Genomic DNA, 12,984 nt, shown 5'->3' with positions numbered 1-12,984 from the left:
GGCGCGCATTGGGACATTCGGTTTACTGAACACAGCGGCCACGTCCCTGTGTGTGTTTGTGTGTGTCTGGTGGGGGGGTGGGGGGTCCAGAATTAGGGTTAGCTTTTGTGTTTGGCAGTAGTGGTAAACAGCGTTTAGCTCAGCCCCTGAAGCCACCACCAGGGAACACAAAGTGACAGAGAGGCAGCTGGTGTCACATCACATCAGGACAGCCGTCTCTCTCTCCTTCGACATGTCACTTCATCGGCATCCCACCGCTCTGCCCCTCGCGTGCACGAACACGCACACGGCGCACACACACATGCGTGAAGCGTGTTTTAAATTTCTCATATTTGCACTCGGACACACATCGCCGCGTTCGCCTTGGCGTGGATCCGTTTTTTTGTTTTTCTAGAGGCGACACTTGTGTACGCTGCTACTCCAGCACAAACACACACACACGGGATTCAGCTCAGACTGTAACATCACCCTTTAAACAGCGGTTATCAAAGTCAAATGAGGACAGTTGTGTCTGCAGACTCGCGTGAGCGTCCGAGAGGGTGCCTGGTGCTGAGGTGGCTCACGCTCATGTTCTTCGTGGTGCTTGACCGGTTTTGGAATTGTAGGATGTGCCAATACCACACTATAAATGAAAGGGTTGTGAAATTAAATGTATATCAAAGTAATCCTGTCCACGCTCGTGTCTTTCAGCTGGCGAAAGAGAGCGAGCGACTCCAGGCCATGATGACCCACCTGCATATGCGCCCCTCAGAGCCAAAGCCTTTTAACCAACCTGTGAGTACACACCCAAAGTCCAGTCACATGACATGTGACCCCAAACCTAACGCTCTTCCTTCTTATTCACCCACAATCTTCTTTTAATAGCTCACTTTCTTTATTTCTACCCTTCTGGGTACAGTAACCTTCCTCTGTTACTGTTCAGTTTGGTATCGACGCCCCCTATTGACCAATGAGAGTTAATGTGTTTTTCATGAATCATAAAGGCCTACTTTTTAATTTTCCTTATACTTTGCTACACATTTCCACACTTTTTTCATCTCTTTCCTCACTCTCCTTTTCTCTGTCTTTAACTTGCAATGATACAGTGCATCGAATTTCCCAGAAGAGTAGGCTTTCACAATGTTTTAATTCCACATGCAAAGTTAGAGATTGCAACAAATCCCCACATTCAAACTGTGTCAGTTTCCTTTCATTTTTCTAAACAAATCCTGCATTTGAGAATTAAGATTTCCCAGCCTGTCTATGAGAGAGAGCAGTTAAAACAGCCTCTCACAATATTGTCAGTGTGTGCCAACAACATAGGATAGAAATTTGACATGGCGCGTGCGTCTGTGTGTGTCCACACTGGTTGGCGAGGTTGTTATTAGGTATCTAATGAATATTTCATTATTCAGATTGACGAGGAGTCTTATTAAAATATGAAGATGTTGAAATTAATTGTCAATTAGAGGTAGAGTGTCTTAATTTGAGGATATAAATGGGTGCAGCCGAGTGGCAATGTGTGTGCGCGTGTGCTCGCGCGTACTTGTGCGCCTGCCTGGATGATGTGTTGATCGCAGGGGGATCAGCTGCCATTTTCATCTAATGGGAAATCAGGAAGAGGCGTGTTCTGTCACCACTGGAGAAGAGCCTCAGGGTCAGGGATTGGAGAAGGAGGGGCAGAGGAGGAGCATCAGGAATGGAAACAAAGCTTGGCCTCAATTAACAGTGTTCGACTGTTGCCGTGGTGATGGGGCAGGGTTGCAGCTTTAATGAAGTACCTGTTAAACAGCCCCGCCCTCTCCAGTCAGCTTAAATGGTACAGAGAGGGGGCAGAGTAAAGAGGAGGCGATTCAACACATTTTGCATACATCTAGACAACACACACGTGCACACACACTTAGTGGTTTTAATTAGTCCTAAACTAGCAGCCTTACAACAGCTCTCCCAGAGAGACTGGATGTAGTGGTTCTGTGTGTGTGTGTGTGTGTGTGTGTGTGTGTGTGTGTGTGTGTGTGTGTGTGTGTGTGTGTGTGCGTGTGTGTGCGTTCAAGTGTGTATCTGTGCAAGGCTCTGCCTAATTGGGCCGAATTGGTCCGTGAAGACTTCGCCACCGCAAAGCGCATGTGTGTGTTCCCTTCTTGAAAACATGCTGTCGTGTGGTTTTGTTTTTGTAAGCTCAGGGTTAATTGCAGCCAGTGCAGTGTGTGTATAAGTATACATGTGTGTTCAAGCGCTCAAGTGTGTATGAGTGTGTGCGGTTCTGCACAAATGATAGGACCACATTTTCACAGGGAGTGTTGAAGGCCTTTCTTTCCTTATGAGTTAACATTAGTAGTGGCCCCTGAATAAAGCAGCCTATTATGATAGGTTAAATAATGTCAAATTAATGGTTGGTATAATTTTCAGTCATCAGGAAGGAAGTGGGCCTGCCGGTGTGTGTGTTTGCATTTCTGTCCTCTATGTACAGCATAGCAGGGGAACTTAATAATAGTATTCCGCTTCTGAGCTGAAACATTATGAATTTTCTGGGTGAAATGCCTGAGGTGAGGTGTCTTTTCACCTCCTCCTTGCCATGATTTTAAAGAAAGAAAGATAATCTTTCTTTGTAACCAGCTCCAGACCTTGACAGATGACAAAGGGTTAAGGTAAACATAAGGTCCGCCTTAATTAAATAGAAAACCTATTTGACGTTCCAGAACTAAAAAGTTCAACACACTAAGTACATAAACAATAAAGTTAGACAATGAAGTTTTATAAGCCCAACCTAAATAACAGTCTTCATGGAAAGGACCATGAAAAGGATCTTTTTCTCTTTTTTTGTGCTTTGAAACAATTTGCCCGTTCTGTGTGTATCGTTTTCTAGCTGAACCTGGCTTCCAGCGGCTCTCTCTTAAAGCGGGATAGCGAGGCCTACCCAGAGGGTCTTCCCCACCCCCCCACCTCGGCTGCCACCCCCATCACCCCACTGCGCCAGGGGCCTTCAGTCATCAGCTCCTCCAGCCTGCACACACACTCCCACTCACACACGCACGCTGTTGGGCCCATACGCAGGCGCAACTCCGACAAGTACTGCACCCCGATCGCCTCAGGTAGACTGAAATATCCATCTTCACCATCGCCTGATGCTCACAGTACTTTACTGAGAATACCATTACTTGTTAGTGATGCAACATAGTCTTTCTGGAGTCCAGAAAGACCTGAGGTGTTGACTGCTGCTTTACATTTATATATTTTTGCATTTTATTTTGCCAAAGCCAAAAAAGAGGGCATTTCCTCGCATCTCAGTGATTTCATGTACCTGAAAAATATTATAGTGTTAGTTTTATTAGTTCAGAAACTCTGCATAAGCTCACATGAGCTCATTTGAAATGTCTTCTGTCTTTCAGAGCTCGCCCAGAACTGTGAGTTCTACAAGAATGCTGATGTCAGGCCTCCCTTTACCTACGCCTCTCTTATACGTCATGTGAGTCTCTCTAATGATTCTTATCAGCATCTCTCCGTCTGTGTCCTCCTCTAACCTTTTTGTTCCATTTCTCCTTTCTTTTAGGCCATTTTGGAGTCCCCAGACAGACAGTTGACTCTCAACGAGATTTACAATTGGTTTACACGGAAGTTTGCCTATTTCAGGAGAAACACAGCCACGTGGAAGGTAAAGGCACACCGCATGCGCCTTTGCACTTTCCCATTTGTATGGCTTTTGAATCCCCTCCGTATTGCAGTTATACTAATCTCTGGTTTTGGTACAACACGGTATTCAGTGAATCTAAAATAAACGAGAGCAGAAGTAAAACGAGCCAATTAACAAACTAGTTTAGAGCTGTTTAGATGATAGAGCAAAACAAGCTGGGCCATATCTAGTAAATGAAAGTCTGGAATTCAGCATAATATTTTGGCTAAAACAACAACTGGGCTGGGTTTAAAGCTGATTATTGCACATGTAAATTTCGTCTGTGCTCTCTGCTGAAGCCCCTAACCCAAGAAGATGCAAACTTATTAGATGTATTTGAAACACTGAAAAAAATGACTGTACTTTGCAGTCAGCTGTGTCAGTTTAAAGGCCTAACCTGAACACTTACGTAGTGATACGAGTACAATAACAGTCACGGTCTGAACACCCCTGCATACGCAGATTCTTAGGCTGACTTTGCTCAGCACCCACCAATATGACTGATTTGACAGTTATTGGCTGTTTCTGTCCTTTATGAGACAGTTTTCCTCTGCTCTCTTTCTTTCACGCTTTCCATTCCTCTTTCTTTATCGCTCCCTCTCTCTCCTTCTTAGGACTAAACAATTTTCTCACCTGCAACGCGGCACATGGATTGTCGACCCCACTTAGTCAAGCAAAGACACTTCTAGCTGTTATGCAGCCTCATTACAGAGAAACACATACAGAGCTAACACACACTGCTCATGATCGCACACTATATTGCCCATTTCTCCCTCTTCATCCTTCTCTCTAATACACACACACAGACACACACCTGGCCTGATCTCACCATTGTAGGTGACCCATTTTTACTGAAACCTCACACTAATTTGGGTGTCAGAAAGAGGGAATGTGAGGAAAGGAGCGAAGGAGTGAGAAGGGGACGACCACGGGCTTCTTCTAATAGCCCAAACCAAGGAGGGAAGAATGAGATGAAGACAGAGGGAGAGTTGTGCAAATGGTTAACACAGGCTAGCCAGGAATATCTTTACCTCCTCATCTGACTTTTATGAATTTTAACTATTAATGTCTGGCGTCTGCTTCCTGTGCCGCTGGCCTAGAAGACCTTTAAATATAGCTCTGCATGGCCTTATGTATTTATATAGCAGCCCAGTGAGTCAAATGGGGCCGTAGAGATATATGTCCTTTAATAAGCCGTTATATTTCATGAGCAGAGCAGCGGTGTCAGGGAGTGGAAGTCATTGATCAGAGAAAGAGAGGGGCAGAAAATGAAGAAGAGATGGGAGAGAGAAAGAAAAAGATGATTGAGAGAAGAGAGGAAATGAGTGCTAAGTGTTTTTTCAAGGTGCTGCACGATGGGCTGGGGTCTGTTATTTTTTAATGTAGATTCTCATAGTAATAATCTTTTTTTTTGTAGGTGTTTTTCTTTTATTATTAAATTTAAAAAATGAAATTTATGTTGAAGAAATGCAATCAGGGCCAAATTAGAGGCTGTACTGGCACTTGCTTGTTTGTTCACTACATCTACTTTATGTAGCATCACATGCAGGTAGCCTGGCCCTGAATGCATCAAGTCAGAAACATCAACGTGTTCAAATATTAGCAATATAATAGCAATAGGACTCGGATTAACATCTGTGAACCTTCAATGCTTATTTTCTCTCATTTGTGAGGTACACAATTGGATCTTTCTTCCAAAATTTCACACACACACACGCACACACTTCTCCCAGCCGAAGGGAGTGGAGATGAGTGGCACATGTGCTGTGACCCACTGTAAATGACTGCTAATGTTTTAACTGGGAGAATTAGGCTTTCATCACGGAGACGAATGCAAATCGCACTGCAATAGCACTGGCGTCTGGAGTGTGTCTGTGTGCTTGTGTGTGTGTTTGCGCTGTCAGGGTGGCGGGCAGAGATTGGGGTCAGACTCATTTACAAAACTTAGCATCACGGCTCGGGGGTTGAGGGGATGCGGGGGAGAGAAAGGGTTCCTCCACTGATTATGGCTTGTGTAATTACGTGTCTGTGTGTTTGTATGTGTGTGAGTGTGCGCGCGCATGTGTGTATCTGCGTGTGTAATTACGGCAAGGAGTGATGCATGCCTGGCCTGTCCCTCCCTCTCGGCTTAGAACAGCGTGTCAGAGAGAATATGCAGGATTTAATTATAGACGAATTAAAATTGGTAATGAAATTGGGCATGAACAAACTACAAATAGCAGATGAAAAGGGAGGCCTGTCCCTGGGGGGTTGAGACGAAGATAGCGGTGTGCCCGCCTGCTTGGCTGTCTGAGAGCTTGTGGATGTGTGTGTTTCTGTGAAAGTGTGTGTGCTGATGATGACTGATTAGAAGCATTCTGTGATAAAATAACAGTACTAGAGAACCGCTGCCTTGTGTTAGCGCTGCACAGGGAGCTACATTGAGGTGCAAAGCGATGGCTGAAGAAGTTGCGGCTCCTATCCTTAAAGTCGCATTACTTATTAACTTTTGATGGAAAGCTCGTATTCTTGCCTCCAACTGGGTGACAGACTTAGTGCAAGGGTAGAAAAGTGTGGTTACGCTTTTGACTTCCTGTTACAACTTTTGCATTACACTTTAGGTAAAACCGAAGACCACGGATGAAATCTTATGAAATTAACAGCAGTCATCAGGAAACATTAGTACTACTAAACCAGTAGTAGTACTTATTAAATTCATCACTTTGCGGGATAAGTTGAGAAAGTGTTTTACAGTTATTTCAATAAGCCTGTGCATTAATGCAAAATGAGGTTCTTCATCCCTTTTGGAACATTTATGAGGCAAGAAAGGAGGCCGACTAATTTTAATGCTAAATTTTAAAAAAAATGAATAATCGTTTCTGCAAAGAGAGTCCAAGGAAAGTTAAAGCAAAATGAAACCTGAAATCTCAGCGTCAAGTTAAATATTAAACAATGAAAATGCAATAGTAGCTGATTGATCCTCGGTGACTCTTTTTGCCTCTTTTCACTCTTCGTCTCCTCAGAATGCCGTGCGCCACAACCTGAGTCTGCACAAGTGTTTTGTTCGTGTTGAGAATGTGAAGGGGGCCGTGTGGACTGTGGATGAAGTTGAATACCAAAAGAGGAGACCACCAAAGATGACCGGGTAAGCACCACACACATACACAGAGTCAAGTGAACACGCTGTCACATGCGCACGCACGTTTGCTTTCTTGATGCACGGTTGAGGCTGATGTGAGTGTGAGCTTATCGGTGCTGGCACTATGATTGCTTAAATGGACCCACTATTATTACCGAGAGGCCAACTCGGGAATCAAATAAAAACAAAGTAGGGGCTGCTGGCCATTAATGTACATACTGTGTGTGTGTGTGCGTTTTTCCCTGTTTGTCGACTCCATTAGTAAGCAGCTGTGTGAGATGCAAGACAGGAAAAAACCTTGTTAGCGCGTGTAAACAGATGTTCTTTCCAACCACCAGAGAATCCAGGGATAATTATGCACACACACCTGCACACCAGATATCAGAGACTTTCATGTGCATGTTTTTAGCGTCTGTTTACAGTCTGTGGATATTTCAGTAACAAACATATTTGTGGAATTTGTTGCAACGCTTTTGGTGATGTGACATCTTTCTCACATGTGTATGCAATCTGTGATCCTCAACCTCCTTTTTCTCCTTGTTTGTGCTTGTGTGTGTGTGTGTGTGTGTGTGTGTGTGTGTGTGTGTGTGTGTGTGTGTGTGTGTGTGTGTGTGTGCGCGCGCTTTATTTGTAGAAGTCCCACTCTGGTGAAAAACATGATTTCAGGACTCGGCTTTGGATCCCTAAATGCCAGCTACCAGGTAAGGCTCCTTCCCCCTACCACCCCACTTCTCTCAATCTCTTTTTCTGTCTCCACCTTTCACTCTCTCTTTCACACACACTCACACACACACACACACACCTAGTAGCCAGTCATAATCAAGGACACTAATATCAATTCCCTCTTATAATTAGCCAATTCCCTAACGACGTTCACACCACCTCCCCTCTTCTTCCTCCCACATTAACACACAGTCTCACCTCCCACCTCGCTTTTTCACACACGCGCCACCTTCATCACCGCGTGCGCGCCACAAGTATGCAAACACACACCGGACCCACCTCTTCTCCTTGTTTTAGTGCAGATGTACAAATCAAAAATGCACACACACACAGACACACACACATATGCGCATGTGCAGTTTTGGAGACCGAGATGATTTATAGCAGCAAGTAGTTGTCAATTAAGGTTACTGCATAAAATTATCGCCTGCCCTAGAAAACTCACCTCTGAGCCACTGAGAATTCCTTTTGTCTTTTTTCCCCCCTTCTTCTGGTGAGAGGGGAAGGTGGGGTAAGTATACCAAGCAGGGCCCCAACCTGTGTCTTCAAACATCTGGATTTAGAATAGCGGCCGAGGCAGCTCTCTTTAGTTCTATTCTCTCTCCTGCAGATGCGGAAGCTGCGCGGTGTGTGTTTAGATTGAGGTTGTAGCTCAGTCTCTCTTAACAACACTGCTGAGACTTTTGTGTCAACACACACACGCACTTATGACAGGGACTTAAATGTAAAAGCACAGACCTTGATATGGAAAGCACTGTATGTAAGTGCCCCCTAGTGGTTTGTCGTGCTCACTGGCACTCTGTATAGAAGAGCTTTAAGAGGTACAGAAAGGAAAATCTTCCTTATCATCCAATTACATATTTTAGGCAGACCTCCATGTCAGCTCGGTTTATAAAAACACTCTAATATCATTAAAGATTAAATATATCAGTAGAGATGTTTCTATTTGTCACATTTCTTTTATAACTCCACATATTTTTTCTCCAAACATGATAACTTGTATATTTAAAGTGACCACACGGCTCGCTTGTTTCCAGGCGGCTCTGGCAGAAAGCAGTCTGTCCCTGCTGAACAGCCCACCCCTGGTGACCCCTCAGTCTGCGCACAGCCTCAACATGCTGCATGTGGGCCACGATGATGTCAGCTCCACTGTGGAGCAGGTCAACAGCAATGGCAGTTGCAGCCCCACGCTCAGCCCTCAACAGTACAGGTATGTGGTACATAAAGGCGCACGTGTAAACTCCCACATGCAGAACATACAGGTGCTGCCAGGAAAAACAGGATGCCCATAATATTATGTCCATATGCTAAGCGTATCGACACAGATATATTTTTGGTTTAGTGTGGGAGAGCTTTATGTAGATGCCTAAATTTTAAAATTATAAAAAAAATTTTTTTTAAAGTGGCAATATTAAAGAGAACCTTGTCCCCTGGGTTTAAGTAAAAAGTAGACTTTAAGTAAATGAACAGGTGTCACTGAAGAGTTTAAGTTCTATTATAACCTAAGCAAATTTCCCGAGACCTCAATCACAGAAGTAACTAATCTACTGGTTACATTTTACAGGATACATCAGCCAGCAGCAACAAAATATCCCATTTCCCAGTGCTAATGTGTGCAAGTTGTTGTATCAGGAATATTGCAGCTCATTAAATAAAATTGTATAAATGCAACCAGAAGCTATCGTAAACCATGGCAAGACTTCTGGAAACAGGAAATCCTTGTGGCATATTTAAAGATTATTTTTTCTTCTTTTCAGCATTTCAAAAACTTAAAAAGTCTGAAAGACAGCATCTGATGATTTGTTCTTCCGCTCTCTCTTCCAGCCACCCAGTGCATGTGAAGGAAGAGCCCACTGAAGTGGTGGAGGAGGACAGCCGGTCAGTATCGCTCCTGGCTGGTGTCACACACAGCCTGCCATTGCCAAGCGATGAGCGTGACCTGGAGGAGGATCTTCCCACAGAGGAGCTGGAGTAGGACAGATCTCAGACAAGCCGGAGGGACGGGACTTTTTGAGACCAATCCCCGAGCCCTTCTCGCCCGTGTGAAGAGGAAAAAAATTACCAACAGTACACTTATGAGAAAACAGATAAGAGAGAAAAATAAGAGAATGTTCTTTTGTTTTTAAGAAAATTCAAGCAACTAAGGATGACATTGAGTAACTTCAAAAAAACAACAAAAAAAAACAACAGGGTTAGATGACCTTCGTTACTTTCAGACACAAAAATAAGACTGTGGAGCACTGCTTTACCTCCATGTGTTGCTTTCTCAACACTTGGCTCAAAGGTATGACACCACTTAATGCATACACACTCACACAAACACGCACACACACTCATTCACTTGTCACACCATGTCTTGTCATTCTCCCTGGAAAAATTGCCCTCTATGTAGAGAACCTCTAGAGGAGTGGACATAGACACAAACACGCGCGCGCACACACTCTCTCCTCCTCGGCCTACCACCCTGCATACACACTCCTCTCTGTTGTCTCGGGCTGCCTGGCTAGCCATTTTATCTCTACGTCAGTTGAGAGGACACCTAGATGTGTGTGTTAGAAAGAACACACACGTACACACACACACACACGCAGAGGATCATGTGTATATAGATGGGAGCGGTCATCAGGGGCTGTGCAGTATACCTCTCCTTCTTCGCCCTAGTCCAGTCACTTGCTTTTTCCATTTCCTTTGATCCGATTAGACTAAAACTGTTGGGCTTCTCGATGAGGAGGAAGGAAGAATACTTACAAAGATTACCTCCAACAGTACTTTAACACTTCTGCAGAGCAGGCACCCGCATCCACATCTGCGTGTGACCGGCCCTGGTCCCTGCCCAAACTTCTGCCAGCAGCAAGACACTTAGTGAGGGACTTCTTTAAAACTCTTTGATTCTATGTGGGGAAAAAAAGAACACACATCCCTGCCCCTCCTGCATCCTCTCCCATTCCACATCCCCACCCCCAGAAGACTGCAGGAATAGGACCGTTTGGTGCTGTTCTTCTTCTCTCGTCCATCTGCAGATGGAGTGATGAGCACGGAACACGTTTGAGAAAGAGAAGAAAAAAGAGGGGAATCTGTAAGAAACGATGGAGAAAGTGTCTACCAGAATATTGTGACTAAAAAAAAAATGAAACTGTTCATGATTATGGAATATAACAAGAAAAAAAAATGTGTGGTAGCTTTTTGTCATTTCCTTTTTTTTTTAATTTGTTGTTGTTATCATTGTTTATTTTTGAGGATCAATATTTCCAAGGTGGCGTTTTGACGTACCTTTTCTATGGATGCTGTTTATGTTTTTTGTATTGTAAGTTGTTTAGTTTACTCTGGTTGTTCACACCATTCCAAATGAGTATTGGCAAAAAACAAAAAACACAAAAAAAAGCTCAGTATTGTCCCAATTTACCTGATCCTTTAATCCCGCCCCTTTCCCTTTCTGTCCCCAGCGTAGCAGGCAAGAAATTGGGAGATAGCACTTAAAGTTGCCGTTGTCCAGACAGATTATTTAACAGCTGAATCTTTTTTTTTCTTCTTCTAATTATCTCTCACTCACTTGTTTTTGGTTGTGTATTTAGTTGGGAAATATCCATGATGCTTTAAAACTATATATAGATATATTATTATTGCAGTCAGAGAATACCTCATCCCACAGAGGTTCTGCCTGGAACTGTGTCCAAATCGTTAAAGAAATAAGGGGGGATTCTTTCTGTGGGACACCAAATGTGGCAACTCTGCTCAGCTTCGATTCAAAGCTCTGTGGTTGTAATAGTTACTGTGTAGAAGCTAGCTGCAATTCACTGTGTGAGTTTACGTTAAAGGAATAGCACGTGAGATTTCTTTGTTTCCATTAGCAGAAAAGCATTACTGTTCTCTACAGTGCCATACCAAATTTAACATTTATTTTGAATCTATTATCTGCCTATTCCCGTTTTTATTTTTGTTACAGGTAACCAAAGAAATATGTAGAAAACCAAAAACCCTGTAGTTCATTTTTCCCTTTGTTTTTTTTTTAAATTCTTTTATTTAATTTTTTTAAGAACTGTCCAAAAGTCAACAAACCAGGAGTTTGAATTCTTATTGTTGTATTCATATAACTATTGTGTTGAAAAATTATACCTGACTTACAGTGCTGACCATTCCAAAAACCAAAGTGTGTAAAGCAAACTACAATTTGGAGACAGTTAGGAATGACCCACATTACTTATGAGGCCAAAAACTAGTATTAACAAACCTCGCACAGTTCCTCAGAAACACAGAAGAAAGAGAAAAGCACTTAGAGATGAAGCCCCGTCTCTCTCTCTCTCTCTCTCTCATACTCAGGCTCAGCTGTGTTCCAAACACAATCCTGGGAGTGGCCCGACTACAGTGTGAGCAGGCCTAAAAATAAAAAATAATATAAACACTCACAAGGCATTTGAACACAACAATTACCTTTCTGTCTGAGATTTAAAACAAAAGGTGAAATGGAAAAAAAATCTTTGAAACAGCTGCTGTTATATAGGTACTTTATATTGATACTGTTGAAGTTTTAAATCCATAAGAGAAAGCTCTTTACACATAAATGTTCAGCATTCACAGGAAGAAGTTGTGTACTGTAATCTGCTTTAAAAAAAAGTGATATCTTTGGGCAGGGAGGAGTTATTCCAAATATCTATTGATTATACAATAAAGAGGGAACAATGGAAAACAGCAAAAATATACCAATGTAAGAGGAAAACAACCAAGGGACGTTAAGTAATTTTAAAGATTGGTTCCTATTTTAATGTTTTGTTTTTATTATTATTATTATTATGTCAAACTATCTCTTGCACTTCAGATGGGTTTTGTTATTTAACGAAAAAAAAAAATCACATTTCCGACGAGTTTGCGTTCACACAGGACTGTTTCCTGTCACATTAGAGACTGATTTATTACAAAGTACAAAGTGGCAGACAGAAATCTTGAAGTGAGATTAAAAACCAAAAATAACACTACCTCCTTTTCAAAACAGTTCAACACATAGCCAACGGGAGACTGAAATCTCTTAAACATTGTTTTCTCCATTCATCCTCAATGATGATTTAAAAAAAAAGCCAAAATTGTTTTAACGCTTACTTTAAAAGTGGCAACAAAAAAAGTATTTGGTGATCTGGACTCCCTAATACATCTGCTTGAGCCCAAAAAAACAAAATAAAACATAGAGGCGTTTCACTTTCCATAGATTTAAAAATGACTACCTCTCCTTAAACCACATCTGAAGCACTCTCTACGTCTCCAAATGTGCTGTAAAGTGCTCATTATCTATGAACAGTTTTCTATCAGCTGTTTCAAACTGACCATACTCCTGTACCCGATTAGCATCGAGCTATGTGAACAGCCTCTCAACTGTGTGCTTTGACTGTACGTGTGCATATTCATCATCAGGCGCAGCTCTCGGCCAATGAGAAGCTGGTCATTAATGGCTGCGTGTTGTTGCAGGGAGCTGGCTGTCAGATGTAGTGATGGGCTGAATATATTA

The 12,984-nt window shown here is 42.7% G+C and overlaps 1 protein-coding gene across 4 annotated transcripts in view; it reads left to right on the top strand.

Annotated features, from left to right (window-relative positions):
• foxp4 (forkhead box P4) overlaps positions 1-12,719 on the top strand; it is a 90,291-nt gene extending 77,572 nt beyond the window's left edge. For all 4 annotated transcript variants that reach the window (XM_085406239.1, XM_085406238.1, XM_085406241.1 and 1 more), the window contains 8 exons: positions 691-774; positions 2,846-3,071; positions 3,369-3,445; positions 3,530-3,631; positions 6,652-6,773; positions 7,402-7,468; positions 8,528-8,700; positions 9,315-12,719. In XM_085406239.1, coding sequence (XP_085262365.1) covers positions 691-774; positions 2,846-3,071; positions 3,369-3,445; positions 3,530-3,631; positions 6,652-6,773; positions 7,402-7,468; positions 8,528-8,700; positions 9,315-9,465 — 1,002 coding nt within the window. In that variant the 3' untranslated portion in view covers positions 9,466-12,719. The remainder of the gene's footprint in view (positions 1-690; positions 775-2,845; positions 3,072-3,368; positions 3,446-3,529; positions 3,632-6,651; positions 6,774-7,401; positions 7,469-8,527; positions 8,701-9,314) is intronic.
• The last annotated feature ends 265 nt before the right edge of the window (positions 12,720-12,984 follow it).

This window comes from Rhamphochromis longiceps, linkage group LG5, assembly GCF_057381845.1.
Source record: "Rhamphochromis longiceps isolate RC_006_pf linkage group LG5, R_longiceps_female_GT1.1, whole genome shotgun sequence".
Taxonomy (NCBI): domain Eukaryota; kingdom Metazoa; phylum Chordata; class Actinopteri; order Cichliformes; family Cichlidae; genus Rhamphochromis; species Rhamphochromis longiceps.
Note: the sequence above shows the minus strand (reverse complement) of the source record. Positions and strands in the feature narration are given on the sequence as shown.